The 16,988-nt window shown below is 44.2% G+C and overlaps 1 protein-coding gene across 3 annotated transcripts in view; it reads left to right on the plus strand.

Moving 5' to 3' along the window:
* The window catches only part of SYNDIG1 (synapse differentiation inducing 1), a 188,791-nt gene that overhangs the window by 129,852 nt on the left and 41,951 nt on the right, over nucleotides 1–16,988 (plus strand). For 2 of the 3 annotated variants that reach the window (XM_055321329.1, XM_055321328.1), the window contains exon 4: nucleotides 8,930–8,983. The exons of the other annotated variant lie outside the window; for it this stretch is intronic. In XM_055321329.1, the coding sequence (XP_055177304.1) occupies nucleotides 8,930–8,983 (54 nt within the window). The remainder of the gene's footprint in view (nucleotides 1–8,929; nucleotides 8,984–16,988) is intronic. 3 annotated transcript variants of the gene reach the window in all.

Below are 16,988 nucleotides of genomic sequence, written 5' to 3' on the forward strand. Positions count from 1 at the left end.
TTTTGGTGCAATTATAAGTGGGATTGACTCCTTAATTTCTCTCTCTTCAGTCACATTGCTATTGTGTGGAAATGCCACTGATTTCTGGGGACTGATTTTGTATCCTGCCACACTGCTGAATTGCTCTATGAGTTCTAGCAATCTTGGGGTGGAGTCTTTTGGGTTTTCTATGGACAGTATCATGTCATCTGCAAAGAGGGAGAGTTTGACTTCTTCTGGGCCAATTTGAATGTCTTTGATTTCTTTTTATGTCTGATTGCTGAGGCTAGGACTTCTAGTACTATGTTTAATAGCAGTGGTGAGAGTGGACATTCCTGTCGTGTTCCTACTCTTAGGAGAAAGGCTCTCAGGTTTTCCCCATTGAGAATGATATTTGCTGTAGGCTTTTCATAAATTGCTTTTAAGGTGCTGAGGAATGTTCCCTCTATCCCTACACTCTGAAGAGTTTTGATCAGGAATGGATGCTCTATTGTGTCAAATGCTTTCTCTGCTTCTATTGAGAGGATCATATAGTTCTTGTTTTTTCTCTTGTTGATGTGACCTATCACGTTGACTGTTTTATGAGTGTTGAACCAACCTTGCATTCCGGGGACAAATTGCACTTCGTGGTCATGGTGAATAATCTTCTTAATATAATATTGGATCCTATTGGCTAGTATCTTGTCTAGAATTTTGGCATCCGTGTTCATCAGGGATATTGGTCTGTAATTCTCCTTTTTGGTGGGGTCTTTGGTTTTGGAATCAAGGTGATACTGGCCTCATAAAACAAGTTTGGAAGCATTCCATCTCTTTCTATTCTTTGGAACAGCTTTAGTAGAATAGGTATTGTTTCTTCTTTAAACGTTTGATAAAATTCCCCTGGGAAGCCTTCTGGCCCTGGACTTTTGTGTCTTGGGAGGTTTTGATGACTGCTTCAATTTCCTCATTAGTTATTGACCTGTTCAGGTTTACTATTTCTTCCTGTTCCTGGTTTGGTAATTTGTGGTTTTCCAGAAATGCATCCATTTCTTCTAGATTGCCTAACTTGTTGGCATATACCTGCTCATAATACGTTTTTAAAATTATTTGTATTTCCTTGTATTGGTTATGATCTCTCCTCTTTCATTAATAATTTTATTAATTTGAGTCTTTTCTCTTTGTTTTTAATAAAGCTGATTAGGGGTTTATCTATCTTATTAATTCTTTCAAAGTACCAACTCCTGGTTTTGTTGATATGTTCTACAGTTCTTGTGGTCTCTATTTCTTGAGTTCTGCGCAACTCTTTATTATCTCCCTTATTCTGCTTGGTGTAGGTTTTATTTGCTGTTCTTTCTCCGGTTCCTTTAGGTTCGAGGCTAGCTTGTATATTTGAGTTTTTTCCAATTTTTTGAGGGAGGTTTGTATTGTGATGTATTTCCCTCTGCTTTGGCTGTATCCCAAAGATTTTGAATGGTTGTATCTTCATTTTCATTAGTTTCCATGAATCTTTTTAATTCTTCTCTAATTTCCTGGTTGACTCATTCATATTTACTAGGATGCTCTTTAACTTCCCCGTGTTTGAATTTCTTCCAAATTTCTTGTGATTGAGTTCTAGTTTCAAAGCATTGTGGTCTGAAAATATGCAGGAGACAATCCCAATCTTTTGGTATTGGTTGAAACCTGATTTGTCACCCAGTATTGTGGTCTATTCTGGGGAAGGTTCCATGTACACTTGAGAAGAATGTGTATTCAGTTGCATTCAGAGGCAAAGTTCTGTATATATCTGTGAAATCCATCTGGTCCAGTGTGTCATTTAAAGCCCTTGTTTCTTTGGTGATGCTATACTTAGAATATCTGTCATTTGCAGAAAGTGCCATGTTGAAGTCTCTTACTAATAGTGTTTTATTATCTAAGTGTGTCTTTACTTTGGTTATTAATTGATTGATATACTTGGCAGCTCCCACATTAGGGGCATAAATATTCATTATTGTTAGGTCTTCTTGATGGATAGACCCTTTAAATATGATATAGTGTCCCTCTTCATCTCTTACTATAGTCTGTGGGGTAAACTTTAATTTATCTGATATGAGGATGTCTATCCCTGCTTTCGTTTGATGACCATTGAATGGCAAATGGTTCTCCAACCCTTCATTTTCAGGCTGTAGGTGTCCTTAGGTCTCAAATGAGTCTCTTGTAGACAGCAAATAGATTGGTCTTGCTTTTTTATCCAGTCTGAAACCCTGCGTCTTTTGATGGGATCATTTAGCCCATTCACGTTCAGAGTTACTATTGAAGGATACGAATTTAGTGTCTTCATAATACCTATTCAGTCCCTGTTTTTGTGGATTGTTTCTTTATGCTCCCTCTTCTTTTACAGGGTCTCCCTTAATATTTCTTGCAGAGCTGGTTTGGTGGTAACATATTCATTTAGTTTCTGCCTATCCCGGAAGCTCCTTATCTCTCCTTCTATTCTTAATGACAGCCTTGCTGGATAAAGTATTCTTGGCTGCGTGTTCTTCTCATTTAGTGCCCTGAATATATCTTGCCAGTCTTTTCTGGCCTGCCAGGGCTGCTGTTAATCTGATATTTCCCCCATATAAGTTAGGGATGTCTTGTCTCTTGCTGCTCTAAGGATTTTCTCTCTATCTTTGGAATTTGCAAGTTTCACTATTAAATGTTGAGGTGTGAATGGCTTTTATTGATTTTTAGGGGGGGGGACCTCTCTATATCCTGGATCTGAATTCCTGTTTCCAAATTAGGGAAGTTCTCAGCTATGATTTTTTTCAAATATGCTTTCTGGCCCTCTGGCCCTCTCAGTGCTCTCTGGAACCCCAAGTATACGTAGATTTTTCCTTCTGAGGCTATCATTTATTTCCCTTAATCTTTCCTCATGGTCTTTTAATTGCTTTTCTCTTTTTTCCTCAGCTTCCTTCTTTACCATCAACTTGTCTTCTATGTCACTCACTCTCTCTTCTACCCCATTAACCCTTGTCATTAGGACCTCCAGTTTGGATTGCATCTCATTTAATCTATTTTTAATTTTGGCCTGATTAGATCTCAATTCTGCATTATCAAAGTCTCTAGACTTTATGCTTTTTTCCAGAGCCCACCAATAGCTTTATAATTGTGCTTCTGAATTCGCTTTCTAACAATGAATCCATATTTTGTAAGTCTGTGGTAAGAATACTGTTTCCTATTCTTTCTTTTGTAGTGAATTCTTCTTTCTAGTCATTTTGTTCAGTACAGAGTGGCTGTATGAATGGGCTGAGTCAAGAATATCAACCACAACCTAAGTAAATTTCAGCCTAGATGATTTTGACGAGGTCAGAGACCAGAAAATGAAAACAAAGATTAGAACAAAATAAAACAAAAGGACCACTAAAGTGAAAAACAAATTTTAAAACAATGTAGTAAAAAATAAAAGACCAAAAATCCCAAAGCAAAAGGAAAAAAGAAAAAGAAACAAAGAAAAAAAAGGTAAAGAGGAAAAAGAAAAAAGGGGGGGTACTGGGAGATGGTGGTGGTGATGAAGTTATAGTGGAGGGACAATGTAGTATACCTGAGGGGTCCTAGAGGGTTCTCCTCTTGGTTCTCAGTGTATTAAGTTCTGTATGTTAGAAGATGCTCAGTCCCAAATTTATATAAACCAGAAATACTTGTAGAGAGCTGCAACATTGATCACCAGAACATAAATTAGATAAAAGAGGGGGACAGAATAGGAATTAGGAATCTCACAGAATGACCCAGCACAGTATACCACTTGGTTCTGGGTGCATGCTGGTCATGTTTTAGAAGGTATTAACTTCTGCCATTGTAGAACAAAATGAGGCAGAGAAAACAAAAAATGCAAAACAAGAAACACATCTTGTATTTATCCCACAATTAAATTGAGTATGCTGAAGGGCATCTAGAAGACCTGCGATTGTAGAAATATGAAAGTCCAAAAGGAAGAAACTTAAAAAATGAAGATCTGGTAAAATATTGTAGTTAAGGTGGGAAAAGAGAAAAAAAATTGGAAATTTCAGTCTGATATAAAAACGAGTTGTACTGGAAAAAGGAAGAAAAATAAATAGGCTGGGTACCCTCTGGTTCTGTATACTATAAATCCCTCAACTTCTCCTGGAGCTTTCCAGGGCTGCTTGGTCAGGAACTTGCTCTTCCTCTGTCCTTCCAGCTTGTCTTCTGGGCGAGGGACCTGCTATGTTGATTCTCAGGTGTGTGTACCTGGGGGAGATGTCCCGCCCCCTGCCAGGCTCAGTGGGAGCTGTTTACCCTATGAGGCCTCTGTTTCCTGGGGCCCCGGCCTCTCCCAGGGACCCATGACACCAGGAGGAACAACAGCACTGGTGGCGGCCAGGTCTCCAGCTCTGGAGTCAGCTCCCCACAGTAACTACCACAGTCTCCCAGTCCGCACTGGCCAAGGTGCTCCTGGGGTGGGACCTGCACAGCCTGGGGGCATCCGGCGGCAGGAGAGTCCTCACTGTCCTGTTCCCTCTCCATCTCCACCTGTCCCAGGGGAACGCGGGATCAGGGGCTGCATCCACTCGGCGCCCTGGGATTTGGGGCCTGCACTAATGGAATTGTGTTCCCAGGGCAGGGCTCCCAAAAGCAGCAGGGCGCAGACCCCTCTGCCCGAGCCCCTCCCCTGCCTGACCGACCAGCTTCTCCCTGAGGCCCCACCTTTACCGAGATCGGCCTGCACTGTGCGGTGCGCTTTCCCGGGGGTGCACTTCCTCTATTAGTGACTCCGGGAAACTGGAGGCTCCACTGCCCCTCCTGGGGTTCTGCCCAATTTCCCTGCTGAGCGCTTTTCCATCGGAAGAATCCAGTGCGGATTTGTAAAGTTCCTGCGTCTCCGGGGCGGGACTTTCCTGTCCCAGAGGTTCCTGCCCACCTGGCCTTCACCCGGCTCCTCATGGGGGCTCCGTCCCCACTTGATTTTTTTATTTTATTTTATTTGTATTTTTCCTCCTTCCTGCCTTGTTAGAAGTGAAAACCCTTCTCTCTGTAGCATTCCAGCTGTTCTCTCTTTAAATCTCAGGTCAAATTCGTAGGTGTTCAGGATGGTTTGAAAGTTATCCAGGTGAGTTGGTGGGACCAGGTGAGTTGAGGATCCTACTCCTCCGCCATCTTGGCCCCTCTCCTTTTCTTTCGCATCTCTTTTAAGATTAAGGCCCCTACACAGGTCCTGTGACCTCCTGAGAACTAAAACAGAAGTGCAGTGCCAGGGGCTCCTGGTTTTGTGCAGTGGCCGTTGGCCATGGTGCGGGAATGCGGGGTCTGGCCTGGCCAGGCCTGCACTGGTCCATGAGAAGGGTAATGAAGGGCACCGCAAGTGTCTCAGGAGGCAGCTAAATGGACAGTATCTGTTAGCCTCAGATGGCCTCACGTCAGGCTTTGGTGTACCACGTGTGTCAGGAATGGTCAGTGAGATGCCCCTGCCCCTCCTGAATTAGGGAAAGGCCAAGGCTACTGATCCACCTTGCTACTTATAGCATTAAGTGCCAGTTTGCACAGAGGGCAGCAATTTCATATTTTTCAGCTTACATGTATATTGACGCATGCCGAGCATATCAGTTCAGCAAGGGTTGTGGTACATCGTGGGTTGATGATTGCATTATACATTCTCATGGGAATCTAGGGCCATTTTTGGTATGTCTCTGATGTTTCCATTTTGACATCTGTAGAAGTCAGTCTCTCCCTCTGACAGAGAACCTCTCACCAGGCTACCTCATTCATGAGGCCAACGATCTGTGTGTGTTTTAAAGGTACTTATAACATTGCCATTGGCACCTCTGCATAAAAAAGTGGTACAGAAAGAGGATAGGACCCTGCTTAATGACTGGAAGTGGCTATTCTTGGCAACCTCCTTCTTGTCTTACCTCCTTGATGAGCTTTAGCATTTTCTGAAACTTTGAGAATCACATGAATCCCCAACATAGAGCTTAGCAGATGCTGGATTTAGATCTGAAAATATGACCCTGAGCACAGCATGTACTATGACCTACAGAGCTTGAGTGTTATACTGATTGCCTTGATTTTCCCTCCTCTTTTACATGGAGCCCTCTATATTCTTAACCTATCTGGATTGTATATAAAATAGTAAGGAGTCTTTGAAGCACGACTGCAGAATGTGTTTACATTGGTCTGCATCTCTATCCATCTGAGCTTTGCATCACTGTGACTTGCAAGCCCACATAAGAACAGAGAGCCCCATGTGCGAAGCTCGTGAGCTGGTAGGGAAGAACTGTGGGGCTGGTTGTCCCAGAAATCATTTAAAGATAAATGATGAAGCAATGAGTTCTTGAATGACATGATGGCAGTTAGCTTTTGGGAATAGGCAATAATAAGATATGCAGGCAGAGAGAGGTATCTTCTAGAACTGGCTGTGCACTGGGGCATAGTAAAATGTACAAGGTGAATTAATGAATATGAGTCAGCAGCCGTTGGGGCCAGTCACCTCCTTTGGCCATGCCTTGGACCTTTGCCATCCTTCATCTCAGCAAAACTTTGGCTCTTCAGCAAGCTCCATCATTCGGGACCCCTTTAGCCTTCCTATCTGAGCTCCCCTTACAAGGCCCAACATCCATGTGGACAGTATCACCCTACAGGAGTCTCCCTCATACTATCCCTTTTATTCAAAGTCACTGGGCATTTTCAAAGCAAACATGAACCGCATGGCTTCCCCATTACTCTTATTCTGCCATTATTGCCCAGCATCCTACTAAGTTGCTACCCTCCAAGGCCACCTGCCCCCTCCTAGGTCCACATTGTCTATCACCACCACATGGGGTCTTGGTGGTCTCTTTATCACCAAGAGAGCCACAGAAGCTTCCAGGCTGTCCTGGGATGGTTTACAGGCATAGAAAGCACCAAAAACAAATAGCAGTACCTTGTGGTCATTGCAGAAATCCTTCTAAATGCAGTAGAGACACAATGGGTTGGTGAAGAGACGAGGCATCTTGGGCAGCCCCGGTGGCCCAGTGGTTTAGCTCCGCCTTCAGCCCAGGGCGTGATCCTGGAGACCCAGGATCAAGTCCCACGTCAGGCTCCCTGCATGGAGCCTGCTTCTCCCTCTGCCTGTGTCTCTGCCTCTTTCTCTCTCTGTCTCTCATGAATAAATAAATAAAATCTTAAAAAGAGAGAGAGAGAGAGAGAGAGAGAGAGAGAGATGAGGCATCTTGAGACTGTCCCTAGAGCTCAATTTAAAATAATTCTCAGATAAAGAGAAGATCCTTAAAGCAGCAAGAGACAAGAAGTCCCTGACTTTCATGGGGAGGAATATTAGGGTAACAGCAGACCTCTCCACAGAGACGTGGCAGGCCAGAAACGGCTGGCAGGATATATTCAGGGTCCTAAATGAGAAGAACATGCAACCAAGAATACTTTATCAAGCAAGGCTCTCATTCAAAATGGAAGGAGAGATAAAGAGCTTCCAAGACAGGCAGGAACTGAAAGAATATGTGACCTCCAAACCAGCTCTGCAAGAAATTTTAAGGGGGACTCTTAAAACTCCCCTTTAAGAAGAAGTTCAAGTAACTCTGAACGTGAATGGACTTAATGACCCCATCAAAAGGCGCAGAGTTTCAGACTGGATAAAAAAACAGGACCCATCTATTTGCTGTCTACAAGAGACTCATTTTAGACAGAAGGACACCTACAACCTGAAAATAAAAGGTTGGAGAACCATTTACCACTCAAATGGTTCTCAAAATATACCCTAAAAACTACAGAACACTTCTGAAAGAAATTGAGGAAGACACAAAGAGATGGAAAAATATTCCATGCTCATGGATTGGCAGAATTAATATTGTGAAAATGTCAATGTTACCCAGGGCAATTTACACGTATAATGCAATCCCTATCAAAATACCATGGACTTTCTTCAGAGACTTAGAACAAATTATCTTAAGATTTGTGTGGAATCAGAAAAGACCCCAAACAGCCAGGGAATTTTAAAAAAAGAAAACCATATCTGGGGGCATCACAATGCCAGATTTCAGGTTGTACTACAAAGCTGTGGTCATCAAGACAGTGTGGTACTGGCACAAAAACAGACATATAGATCAATGGAACAGAACAGAGAACCCAGAAGTGGACCCTGAACTTTATGCTCAACTAATATACGATAAAGGAGGAAAGACGATCCACTGGAAGAAAGACAGTCTCTTCAATAAATGGTGCTGGGAAAATTGGACATCCACATGCAGAAGAATGAAACTGGACCACTCTTGCACCATACACAAAGATAAACTCAAAATAGATGAAAGATCTAAATGTGAGACAAGATTCCATCAAAATCCCAGAGGAGAACTCAGGCAACACCCTTTTTGAACTTGGCCACAGTAACCGGAGAAGGACAAACAGTGTATGTTCTCATTCATTTGGGGAATATGAATAATAGCGAAAGGGAATATAAGGGAAGGGAGAAGAAATGTGTGAGAAATATCAGAAAGGGAGACAGAACATAAAGACTTCTAACTCTGGGAAATGAACTAGGGGTGGTGGAGGGGGAGGAGGGTGGAGGGTGGGGGTGAATGGGTGATGGGCACTGAGGGGTACACTTGACGGGATGAGCACTGGGGGTTATTCTGTATGTTGGTAAATTGAACACCAATAAAAATTAATTTATAAAAAAAATAAAATAAAATAATTCTCAAAAAAAATAAAAATAAAAAATAAATAAAATAATTCTCAGGGCATCTGGGCAGCTCAGTCGGTTGCGCATCTGCCTTCATTCAACTCAGGTTATGATCCTGGGGTCCTGGGATTGAGTCCCGTGTTGGGCTCCCTGCTTAGTGGGGAGTCTGCTTCTCCCTCTTCCTCTGCCCCTCCCCCTCACTCATGGTCTCTCACACTGCCTCTCTCCCCCAAATAAATAAAATAAAAATATTTTAAAATAATCAAAATAAAATAAAATAATTCTCTGCATTCCTGAAATGATTTTTGATATTTTTCTTGGTTCTTATAGTGCCTTGCATTTCTTTGGAAATGGCACGCAGAATTTGAAAGCCAAATGAATCTTGTAAGTGACATATCTTCCTTCCAGAGCCATCTGTGTCCACACAACAATTTGGAGTCACCCTGACAGAGGCACTTGGGTGCATGTTTATGCATGTAGCATTGCACACGAAGGAGCCAAGCACTAATCAGCCAGATCTTGGGTAATAGCACCATCTCCAATTCCACAGCAGGGTGCCTGAGTCACACACACCACCCACCAAAGAAGCTCAGATTTATGCAGCACCTGATTGCTCCAGCCCTTAAGCTGGTTTTTAGGTAATTGGCAAGATATCTCGCAAGGAACACTCACAGCATGGCATGATTTATTATGCATGAATGTTGAATCATGACAAATGGAGTTACTCAAAGTTCAGCTGACATGCTCAAGTCTAGAGGAGACCAGAGCCCTGAATGCAGCCGCCTGGCCTCTCCCATGGGTGCTCAGGTACCCAGTACCCATGGGTGTTCTTTGCTGGAGGGGTGTTTTTTTTTTAATAATAAATTTATTTTTTATTGGTGTTCAATTTACCAACATACAGAATAACACCCAGTGCTCATCCCATCAAGTGCCCCCCTCAGTGCCCGTCACCCATTCACCCCCACCCCCCGCCCTCCCCCCCTTACACCACCCCTAGTTCATTTCCCAGAGTTAGGAGTCTTCATGTTCTGTCTCCCTTTCTGATATTTCCTACCCATTTCTTCTCCCTTCCCCTCTATTCCCTTTCACTATTATTTATATTCCCCAAATGAATGAGACCATGTAATGTCTGACCTTTGGAGGGGTGTTTATCACTTCCCAGGGAGTGGGTGATGTGCCCACAGATGAAAGGAAGTCGCTCCAGGCAATTTGGCCTTCTGAAGAAGGTTTGTCGCTTCCCTGAGGGCCCTTCCACCCCATTACATGAGGAAGAGGGGCTGGCATCTCAATTCTTGAGTTAGAGGGACATTTTCTGTCCACGGTGGGTGCTCAAGCACAAATCCTGGAGGACTATCTAGAAATCTGCTCCCACGCATGAATCTTGAGATGCCTAGGATATTCTGGGTGCTACCTGAGTGTTCTCTTGATTTCTGTTCAATTAGAAATTGGACAGAATTCCAATTTGCATTTGCCCACATACAAAGCTCCCTAGCCTCTGCCCACCACATCCTCTGGAAATCCTCAGTTCCTCTCTATCCCAAGCTCTTGTCCTAGTGTCTCCCTCAGTCCCTCTGCCTGATTCTAGGGCCTCATGACCTGTTTTCTGATACGTGAAACATGTTCCAGCTCATGACCCTGTTCCATAGCCTCCCTTTCTAATATATCTACCAAAGCTCCAAGTCAATATTCCTGAGTCAGTAAAGCCCATGCCTGGCTCTAGCTCACAGACTGCAGGGCTCCCGCTGGTCTGTAGAGCAGACTAGAGCCTCTCTGCCTGGACTCGGGTCTCTACCTCCAGCAGCCCATCTTCCCATCAGCCCTAAGATCTGCTCATGGCCCTTGTGCCACCTCCCACAGGAGCTTTCATTCCTCCTACCCTGTGGTCTGCCCACATGGTCTGCAGAAATCCATCCTGGGTGCTCTCTCATCCCCATCTTGTGTGACTAGGCTCTCATGTAGTGTAGCCCCTCCAGGGAAACGCCCTGGGCCTTTCTAGGTGTTTCCGCTCCCTGGTGCCCATCTCACATGGGTGAGGGGAACAGCTTGGCTCCAGACTTACAGGGAATTGGGCCAGACCCATCTTCTTGTGGATGTCAGATGTGATCCCCAGGAGGAGATACACGTGTAATTCAGGAGTTCTAACATAAAATACAGAGAGTACACGGAATCCTCACTGCTGCCCTGTAATCCTACGTCTTCGTGGGAGTGTTCCTGTTTTATCCAAGTCCATTGCATGACTGTGCTGCTTACATAACCTCTTCATGACAGTGGCAAAAAATTATTGCCCTGGTGAATATTATGTTAATTCATCTGACAAGTTCTCTAAGCGCATGATATGATTGGTTATGTGCAGGTGAGTTCTGCTTGCCTCCATTCTAGGCATAACAGCTTCTCATAAGAAAGACCAATTCTTTCCAAAAATTCTTTATCATTCCTTATCATTTCAGGAGCAGGGAGGCCCCAAAGTGACACAGTATATCTCACCTGCGAGTGAGCTCTTCCCCAGATAAATTCTGCTTTTTCACTAGAGAAGTGCAATCTGATTGCAGGTGAAGGTAATGGAGAGGAAGTGGCTTTGATTTAGTTTTCAACCCTATATGGCCAGGACAGAAATTAAGTGCACCCGAAACACCAGCCCCCCTCTGATTGGGAAGATGATGACTAGCCCTCTGACATAGATCTCCTGGTGCTTCTATCTTAGAGCAAAGGAGGAAAGAAGTGCTCACCTATCCTGTGTGACATGGAGCATCACAAGCCAGAAAACCAAAGAAGGCTCTGAGAGCTGGGCTTGCAAATGATCTTGGCACAATTTCTCATTACCTTGCAAAATGACTGATGTTATGTCTCAGGAACTTAACAGAACTCCAAACTTAGGGGGAAAAGCTTAAAGCAGAATCAACCTTAGGTGTGCTTCTAAATATATCTTAACTCGTAACAAGTCCCCCTCAGCTCCTAGCAGAGAATTTTATTTTTTTTAATTTTTTTATTTATTTATGATAGTCACAGAGAGAGAGAGAGAGAGAGAGAGGCAGAGACATAGGCAGAGGGAGAAGCAGGCTCCATGCACCGGGAGCCCGACGTGGGATTCGATCCTGGGTCTCCAGGATCGCGCCCTGGGCCAAAGGCAGGCGCCAAACTGCTGCACCACCCAGGGATCCCCCTAGCAGAGAATTTTAATAGTAGTTTGTCACTATCAAGAAGCGTGAATTAAGGGTTTTAGTTCATGGGGGTCGACAAACAGATGATTATATGAGTCAGGCATTCAGGGCCTGGGGAGGTTCCCTGATCCAGAAACATCGCTGTTTGCCCCGCAGGGACAGGGCGTGTCACCCAGCACCACAGCAAGGACAGAAATAGTGGCAGTGGCCATTGTTTCCCAAGCATTTGCATGTGCCAGGCACAGGCTAGACATTTCATGAGCATTATCACACATGTCCCCTGACAATTCTTAGTTGATGGAAAAAAGTGCTTTACAGATGAGGAAACTGAGACTCAAGGAGATTGAGTAACTGGTGTGAGGCCCCATAAAAGCCAATGAGCAGGACCCAGACCTGGGCTGGGAGACCTGTGTCAGAGCAGACACTTTCAACATGTCTATAACCCAACTCTTTGCAAAGCAAACTGGAAGATACCATAGCTCTATGCTGTGCAGATGAAGGGTCTAGGTGTTTGAGGTTGGGATTTAGAAGACCATCTCAGCTGTGTGACCCAGAGATAGTTACCTTTCTGTGGCCTTTAAGATAAGAGAAGATCAGATCAGATAAGGCAGTGGTGCCATCCCAGCACCACAGACAGAACTGTTGTATGCCCTGGAAGAAAGCAGGTGATCATGCTCTGCATAGTCAGTGGAATGGTGCCATCTCATACCTGGACAGCCTCTCCATGTCCATATCTGCCTAATATGAACAGGTCTCTGAACAGAAGGGCATCCCCCAACCCCATGCAATCTGCTGGCTGGCCCCTTGGTCAGCTTTCTAAGATACCTGCCTGCCCGTGGGTTCCCTGCTGAGAAACACTGGGGCTCTCCAGGGCTAGCAGGATAGAACAGACTCCTCAGCTTGCCAAGGTGAGGACATGTCTACAGCCTGCCCCGATGTCTTGCCTTCACCCAGCCTCATGCTCCCACTTATTGCAGTTGCCAAAACCACCTGCCCCACCCCATCTCGGAGGCCCCACCCAGAGGCTCTCCCTTCCTGTCATCATGCAAGAACACCTGCTTATATGAGAGTGAGCAGCACCTCCCTGCTAACATCTTTCCGAAGACCCTGAGTGCTGAGTTCTGCTATCTGCCTTGCCGTGTAGCTCCTTGGACAGGAAGCTCTTCTCCAGTTAGATAAAGGGCCCATGATGCCTAGATGACAAGGATATAAATAAGGTTGGAATCTGCATTCTTAGTATCTGGAGGCAGGAGAGGATGGGCTTATGAGGTTTGGGGGTGGCTTGGTGGAAAGGGGATGCTGCCTCCCAAATGGGGTGAGGGCTGCTCACAGTGCTGATTAAAGTTGACAAAACACACGGGTGATCAGGGAGTTAAGCATCCCTTTACAACCTTAACATACATCACTAGAGTGTTTAGTATTCAAGGGACCTGTGCCCTGGCAAAGGAGTGTAGTAAATACTCCTCTGTGTGTCTGACGGATTGGCATAAACACTAAAACATGGAGGCAGCATCTATGAGGGACTTGGCATGTAAGAGCGCTTTTCCCAAAAGCCTTCCACTCTCATTGGCTGAAAAAGGCAACTTGGAGGGATTAATTTTAAGGTCCCTAATTTAAGATTCTGGAGTGATCAAGGCAATCTATTCAATTAGACCTTAGAAATTGAGGCTAGCAAAATGCAGTGAGAAAGGATCACTTACACACAGGAAATGAGCTAATCCTCCACTGGGATCTTTTTTTGGAGGTTGTCAGGGTATAAATAAGACATAAATATGATTAAAGTACTAATTGACAAATTGTCATCAAAGAGAAGTCCTGCTTCGCCTGTTTAAATGCTCAGAATATATTTAGAATATTTATCATGTGTAAATTAATGTAACTCAAACACAGAAGCCCTCTTTTTCAACATGGACGTGTTGAGGAAAATGAACAGAATGTAACAATAGCTTAGAGTTTGGGCAATGTGTCAGGAGAAGCTTCAAAAAATATGAATGGTGAGATATTTTAAATGCAGTGCTATTACTTTCAAGGACTTCTAGCAGCTGGCAATTAAATAGTTTATATTTCAAAGGAGTTTTTTTCAGTGGCCTACTTTAATAAATGAAAGCCAATCATCAAAATTAACAAACAATTTGTACATGTTTATCAAATTCTTACATACATTAGTGTGAAGTAGTAAGGCCACGTCCTTGCTGATATTTTAACATCCATTTTATTGGTCCTCATAGGTTTTTGTTTCTCCTAATAAAGCTGCCCCTCCCCTCTGCTACTCTCACAAAGCTGCAGGTACCCTGACAGCCATCTGAAATGAGCCAGGGGACAAGAGATCTCTCCAGTGTGGCAGGGGACACAACTTTGAAAATCAAAGACTCCAAGACCCATTTGGAGTCCCTAGGTGGTAACTCAGGCCAAGGTCTTCTTACCCTAGGTCCTGCCTCCTTTGAGGTCTGCTCTGCAGCCCCTTCCTCTCCCTGAACCGGACTCCTACCCCACTGTGAGAGGCCACTTCTGAATTTCTGGACACCCTGCAGGGGGCCTGGGAGCACCCAGATGCTGCTCCACCCACTCCGTCTTCCCTGTGGCCCAGGGCTCAGCAGGCTTCCTCCCTGTCCAGAACACACCTGGACCCCCCTTCTGGTGGTCTCTCCTCACAGGCACCTTTGCAAACAAGACACAGGCCCTCAGTTTACCCCCAACTGGCTGTCCCTGGACAGAGGATCAGCGGGTCTTTCTCTTCTCCATCATCCATCCAGCATGCTGCTCCTCAGAATGCTGAGTGTCCTCCTCTTAACACAGAGAGCAGAGGCTAGTTCCCCTTCTCCTCTTGTCTTAGAGAGGAGGTCCCTGGACTCCTAAGAAGTTGGTGGATATTATTCAGAGCATCTATGAGCTTGGATGGGAAATGAAGTACATCATGATTTTTACCAACATCTTAAAAATATGGCATTTCCTTCAATTATGAATGTAGGCAGCAAACCACATTGTTGTAGCTACATTATCAGTAGAAACCACAATGTCTCCACATCCTAAAATGTTATTTATGCTTATAACTACTTTGAAAACCCAAGTACTAGTTACTATTTATTGCCTTCATAAAGTAGCAAATTTGTTAATATAATCACAGTTACTTTTTCACAGATTTATTTCAGTGTATTTGGTTCCTATTATAACCTTATACATTTTATTTTGTGAATTTAAAAGCCCCAGGGGAAGGCCCATTTATCATAAGGGAACAGGAGAGGATCAGAGTCCCCAGCCTTTCCCAGGAAAGCTATTGGGTTCCTTCTGTCCAAGGGCAAAGGAGAGCCCCAGAGTGTGGTCCTGCCGCATCTCTGCAAGTCAGAGCCCCGGGTCTCACTGGCACGGAGGGCCCCGCCTGCCTCTCCTTCTCTTGCCAACCTTATTCCTGATCTGGCAAATTATGCTCCTGCTAGCCTGTTCCTCTGCCAACATACAAAGCCCCCAAGGAGAAAGACATCATCCCAACAGCACTTTCATTACCTTTATATTTTACTCTTGTCTTTTGAAGCTAGGAAAAGATGTTCTGCATTAAAATGTTCCTTCCCGCAGTGCATAATGCTAATGTCCTCCACATAATAAAGCTAATGGAATATTTTACACACTGAAAATAGACACAGTGACCTTTTCTTCTTTCTGGAAGAGTCTCTTATTTCTTTTCTCTCTCACTCCCTTCCCTCCACCTTGCCTTTGGTTTTATTTTGTTTTGTTTTGTTTTGTTCATTTTGGATGTCAGTCCCCTATAGCCAAGCAACCAGGGCCTTTTCTGGAATTAGTATTTCCTCAGTTGAAGCAACAATAACAACAGAGAAAACCATCAGATAATATAAAGGGCAACAAAAGCACTCATTTCCTCCAGTTATGGCCTCTGCAAAGTATCAGGCTCTTGTATGAGAAGATTCAGACCTTGGGGAGCAGCTGGGAGTGCAGTTCACACCCCAGGTTGGGGGGCTTTTGTTTCAATCAGCCTCCTGTAATTTAGATCTGCCAAAAGGTGTAGAGGGAGGCTGTGGTCTTGGCTTTATCATTTTTTTTCTTTCCAGCTTTATTGAGGCAAAATTAATAAATAAAATTGACGTATTTCACATATATAATGTATCACTTTGTTTGAATGCTGGAACAGTGTAAAAGTTGGTGTTCAGCCTGGAAGTCTGACTTACTGGAACCCCAGCTGAACCTAACCGTCATTGGGTTCCAAGGCTCCTTAACCAGGTTGGGTAGGAAGGACCTAGACTGGGCAGGGGAAGCATATCCTTACACACCCTCGTGGGCAGCTGCCTGGACTGTGCCTCCTCTGAGGAGCAGGCACCCCGGCCACTTCATGCTCAACTGTCACTTGTCATGGTTAAGTCTGTTCTTTTAATGGTGCCATTATTAAGGGAATTGGAGGCAGCAAGTCACCTGTACAGCATTAATCATGTCTCCTTCATTCCTCAGCATCCAGGAAGTGATGAGAGAAACAAGACAGAGGTCGGCCTTTTTATACCTGGCCCTGGCATGGGACTTACCAAAAAGAATGATCTCTAAGGGAGTGGGAAGTAGGAAGGGGCAAAGGTTAAAGTATTCTCTCTCTATTAATTCTCCAAGCAAGCAAGGCCTTTTCTTCTGGAGATTCTTCTTGTTTCTTACAATGGGAAAGAGGGTGGCAAAGATGTTGAGGCTTCTGGAAGGCGCAACCACACAACAAAGGAAGAGCAAGAAGGAAGCTTCATGAGTCCCAGACACCCCTCAAAATCCTCTTTTCAGCTCCTTCTCCCTCTACCTGCCATCCAGGTGTTCCTGTTCCTAGATAGAAGCTGGTATCTATAAAGGAATGTGCATTTGCACATGAGCACACACACAACCATGAACACACACACAGTTTAGAATCTTACCATACATTGTATATATTTTTAATGTTTGTAAGTCAAATAAATGCAACATTGTGATCACATAATAGTGTACCCTTACTGGCTATAATATTTTCATTAGCTAATCAGACAATAAATCTCCAGGGATAAAAGGGACGGCATCTCCTAGATAGCAACCAGAACATTCCATATCCCTGACCTCACATGGTGTGACCCAACCCAGATTTCTTGTCTAAATTCACACAGTTCAGTATTCTCTGGTTCAGAATATCATTGGGGTGGAAGAGAGGGAATGGATGTAACCCTTGCATTCATGAAGCCCGCATGAGCTTGGTACTCTGTCAGGTTCTGCATGTGAGGCAG

This window comes from Nyctereutes procyonoides, unplaced genomic scaffold (genome assembly GCF_905146905.1).
Source record: "Nyctereutes procyonoides isolate TBG_1078 unplaced genomic scaffold, NYPRO_anot_genome, whole genome shotgun sequence".
NCBI lineage: Eukaryota > Metazoa > Chordata > Mammalia > Carnivora > Canidae > Nyctereutes > Nyctereutes procyonoides.